Source organism: Gadus chalcogrammus, chromosome 11 (assembly GCF_026213295.1).
Source record: "Gadus chalcogrammus isolate NIFS_2021 chromosome 11, NIFS_Gcha_1.0, whole genome shotgun sequence".
NCBI classification, from domain to species: domain Eukaryota; kingdom Metazoa; phylum Chordata; class Actinopteri; order Gadiformes; family Gadidae; genus Gadus; species Gadus chalcogrammus.
In genome coordinates, this window is record NC_079422.1 from 3,706,623 (window position 1) to 3,711,622 (window position 5,000).

General features: G+C 48.2%; 1 protein-coding gene across 1 annotated transcript in view; it reads left to right on the forward strand.

Moving 5' to 3' along the window:
* The first annotated feature begins 4,916 nt into the window (after positions 1-4,916).
* The window catches only part of si:dkey-246i14.3 (ephrin A4), a 23,019-nt gene continuing 22,935 nt past the window's right edge, over positions 4,917-5,000 (forward strand). Inside the window, exon 1 of the mRNA XM_056601866.1 lies at positions 4,917-4,960. Coding sequence (XP_056457841.1) covers positions 4,917-4,960 — 44 coding nt within the window. The remainder of the gene's footprint in view (positions 4,961-5,000) is intronic.

Consider the following 5,000-nt stretch of genomic DNA (forward strand, 5'->3'; position numbering starts at 1 on the left):
ATCCCCCCTGTTTTTTTTCTCTTCTTCTATTCCTTACACACGCACACACCCACCCACTCACTCACTGCATACACATACTAAAACACATCCTCTCTGTTGCGCCTCACTCCGCTCTGCAGCCCCTAGAGATGGGGAAGCATTAGAGCTGCGGGAGCAGACAGGGATAGCGAGCGGTAGGTGAGGACGGTAGGGAAGAGTCAACAGATTTCAACTCCCAAAACAGCATGGGGAAGGCCCCTTGGGAGGCATGGAGGGATGAGGTGAGCAGGGGGGGGGGGGGGGGGAGGGAGAGGTGGAAGAAAAGATGTCGGCCGATATTATTATCACTGTCACAGGCTAGTGTGAGCAGAGATTCCTACCCCCTTGCCAACACACACACACACACACACACACACACACACACACACACACACACACACACACACACACACACACACACACACACACACACACACACACACACACACACACACACACACACTCGCCCAGGCCTATGCTCAACACGTGCACATACTTCCATACAGGTGTACTATGACACACACACACACACACAGTCACATAGACACACACACACACACACACACACACACACACACACACACACACACACACACACACACACACACACACACACACACACACACACACACACACACACACACACACACACACACACAACCACACACACAAGCGGGTACATTCACATATATGGCCTCCTTTGCCCAGCCTGCGTACTCTCTCACACACCCGCTGGATAGCTTTAGGAGAGCCAGCCGAGGAATCACACTCCATATACTGCTGACACTGTTTCCAGTGTGGGAGGAAACTAGCCATGTTAAGTCTACCTGTGTGTGGGTCTGTTTGTGTGTGTGTTCATGTGCGTGTTTCTGTTCCCGCATGTGTGTGTGTGTGTGAACAAAGTGTGAAATTCTTCTTGCAAATTGGATTCTACATGAAAGAAAACTTGAATGGGTTGCTCAGGTTTATTCAGATGGCCAAAGATGAGATGATGAGGTGTGTGTGAGCGAATGAGTAGATTGGGTGTGTTATTTTAGTAAACGATAGCCGGCAACACATGATTTTCCAGTTTGCGGTATGTGCCTCTCTGCTGTTCCCGGTGAATGTTTTTTTTCTCTTTGCAGGTCGACCTTAGCATGCCATGCAAGATAAGCTAAATATGTCTGCACGGCGGACCTGAGGTTTTACCCTTTAGGATCAGCGCACGCAGCCACAATCATCCTATTTTTCAAACACAACTCCTTTTCTTGAAGGGGTTTTATTACAACCCGTTGAATAAGCTTATATCCACACCTGCGATGTCTTCTGCTGTAGTCTTGAGTCCGGCGTCTGATTTACGCACGCTGCACATTTCAGGTGCGGCCGGGCGACCAGGGCTGCTCTTTAGCTCCGAGCAGAGGACGGGCCAATGGCCACTCAGGGAGGGTCGCTGCAGACGGGCAGCTCATGAATAGACTGCACTTCTTTCTATTACGTTTGAATCAGGCTTCCTTTGACGCATCGCTCCCCTCCGAACGCGGCGGTAGACCCTCGCGTGGCTCTGATCGTGGGATTCATCCGTGAACGCCTCGCCCGCATGGTTTTACCTCAGGAGACAAAATGTCTGGTCAAGCAAGGAGAATGTGTAACTCGACACAGCATATTTTGGACCATTTCCTAGTTAACATTCTGTATTTTACTGTATTTTGTTATTTCTTTTTTGATACTGATTAAAGGGAAAAAAATCATTATCCCAGCAAATAAAATGTTATAATGGTATTAATTGCTTCACAAAGATCAACTCAGTTGGAACCAAATGTTTTGATTTGTCTGTAATTTCTGGTAGAATATACACACAGACACACGCACACACACGCACACACACACACACACACACACACACACACACACACACACACACACACACACACACACACACACACACACGTCTGTTAATCTTGTAATTGTAGGTTACTTGTTATTTTAAACTAGGATTGTGTATATTGTAATCTCTGAATAATCCCCTAATCCCAATCCACTGCCGGGTCCCGATTAGCAGACTGGCGTCTGGGAGCGTCCTACTGTCCCGCCTTATTGTGTCTGGCGGGCTCCTGCAGCTCAAACGGCCTTTCTATCTCACCATGGACAGAGGACTTCAGTAAAGCCTGCCATGGGCCCAGACATCAGCCCAACGTACACGGGCCTGTCTTAATAATTGTTATATACAATAAATCTACATTATTATATCTGTGCATGTTGGATAAATTGCATAGGTTTTTTGATGTTTGAGGGACATTTTGTATGTTTTAAATATGGATTTCTGTGTCCTTGCTGGTGCCTTAGTGGATCTTATGGGATTCTGTCTTGCCCTAATGAAGACACCGGTTTAATGAATCAAGAGCCCATAGTGCACCTGTCATCGCTGTGTAAGTAGCCTCTCTTTAGAACAAGAATTAAAGAGTACATGCACGCAAAACTAGTGACGTGCCAAGCTAGTGGCTGTGGTGGTGGTGGTGGTGGTGGTGGTGGGGAGCAGGGCTGTGCGTGACTAGAACAGGCCGAAGCTGGTTGCCTCCGGGGGGGGGGGGGGGAGATTGAGGGGCACTATACTCCCCCCACCCCCACCCCTCTCCCATCTCAGAGGGATATGAATGTAAACCGTCCTGACGGAGAAAGACGGGGGCGGGCGAAAAGGGCATGGATAGTCTGGCGAGCCCGGGACCCCCGGTCGACCAAGGAAGAGCTGATGGGAGGGGGGGAGGAGGCTGACGACTCCAACTCACTGACCGTGAACAAGCTTAGATAAACAGAGGGGGAGGAGGAGGGGGGAGTTGTTTTAAGGGCCGATGGTGGAGAGAGAGAGTAGGAGAGACAGGGGAGGAGAGAGAGGGAGGGCGGGAGAGAAGTCTGGTTGACGCACGCAGGGGACAGGAGACCTACTGTAAAAAGAGGTGAAAAGCAAGAAAGTAGACCGGCTTTAGGAAGTTTCTTTAAATAAAGTTCACAGACAGGACAGAAAGGGGCCAACATGGGCTGTTTGCTCACGAACCAACCCCCTCCACCCCGCCCCACTCCACCACCACCTCTTCTTAATTTACTCACCTCCCTACGCTCAAACTCTCCAACTCTTCTCCACCTCCGCCTAAATTATTGAGAGAGCAACGGTTTCTGGAGTCTTTCCAACCCAGCCGTCCAGCGCCTGTCCACTAACAATCACCTAGGCGTCAGCCGACCAAAGGGCCAGCAGCGCTACAACACCCCTAGTAGCGCAGTCTCCCTCTAAAACTGACCTTTTAAATCAGGAGGAAAAGGAGAAAGAGAGGGAGAGACGGAAAGAGAGGGTGAAGAAAAAGGATCTCCTGGCTCAGAAATGACTGACTTTGTAGGGGGGGGGGGGGGGTTACATTTGTAATTATGATACATCCACCTCATGCTCATGTGTTTTCCAACCACTTTATTGCAGTGACTTCATGGTCCAATAAAACAAACAAGGTAAATAGGTCAATTACAGTAAACACAAACATACGTTGGTATAGAAACGAGTGTTAACCGCTGTATGTCTCAGGGAGCCCGCAGAGGCCATTAGTCAAAGGCCACATCGGATCAGAACTGAAAGGTTTCTCACGCTGCCTTTTGATAGATTTCACAAATGTTTTGAAGGACCGTCCGTGCATCCGTCCATCCATTAGGGCTTTGACTTTTGCCCAAAAATCATATTCGAAGTTTGTTTGTTTATTAATATTAATATTTGAATATATTCGAATATTTATTAATATTATTTTGACCATAAAGTGCCTTCAGTAATACCTGGGCTGAATCCGAATACTTAGTACATACTATTTATGTTCAGTGTCTACTACTTGAAGGTCTACAGCTATGTGTAGAACGCCTAGAACGGTCTACACGTAGAACGCCTCTGAACGCTTCCGAACACCGCCGAAACTCCACCGGATGTTTGGAGATGACGTGTCTCCCCTCAGATGCCGGCAAAATTACCTTGATAAGTTACCTGTTTTCCGTCTTGTCATCGTTGCTATTAAATTAAAAATGTCTCTTTTAACTTAATTACTTACTTTACTTTTTTACTCTTTTTAATGTCTCGTTTTTCGCCGCTTTCTATGACGTCTTTCTAAGCCGCTGTTGGTAGTGTCGGGTCAGCCATCTCTTCTTCGTTACCAGACTCGTAGTCTGGTAACGTAGTGACCTACCGTTGTATACTGTGGCGGTAGTACGTATTCGGAAACGTTTTCCGTACTACACAATGCACACTGAGCATTCGGACGTGCTATATTTGTGGCGCACTACAAAATGCATACTATAAGTATGAGTATTCGGATTCAGCCCTGGATTGGGCTTTGCTAGGTTTGTTTACCGGCGTTGCTATGGTTACCGGTCTTGCGTGTTCCAACGGTTTATTATGTTTCTAATAAATCGCTGTCTAATCAATACTTCATTCACTGCCTCTTCCGTGATCATACAATATTATGAATAGACTGCGTGGGGTTCTCCGACGTCTCTCCCTCTTGGCCTGCCCATAACAGGTTCGAATATTAAGGGCTGCCTAATATTCGTTCGAATTTTGATTTACTTTTTGATATTCGAATTATATTCGAATCACGAAGTTCGAAGTCAAAGCCCTACCATCCATCAGCGGCAGAGCGCTCAGCCCCTCTCCCGTGCCAGTTCTGTCCTCGGCGGAGCTAGCGGGCACAGCGATAGTGGTGGTGGTAGCAGCTACTTCCAGGCGGGCCCCTGGCTGGAGGCAGCGGTAGTGGTGGTGCTAGCGGCGACTTCCAGGCACGTAGAGCCGGGCCCCTGGCTGGAGGCAGCGGTGGGAGGCAGCCCTGTATTTACAATGCAGCACCATTTAGCGGGGAGAGCTCTCATTAAGGGTTAGGGTTTTTGAAGGTTTTTGGACGATGCTCCACACTGGCTTCTCCCGCTTCATCCATCCGTCTTCAGCGTCAGTTTTCGAGTGTGAGAGGGACGGACGGATGGATGGA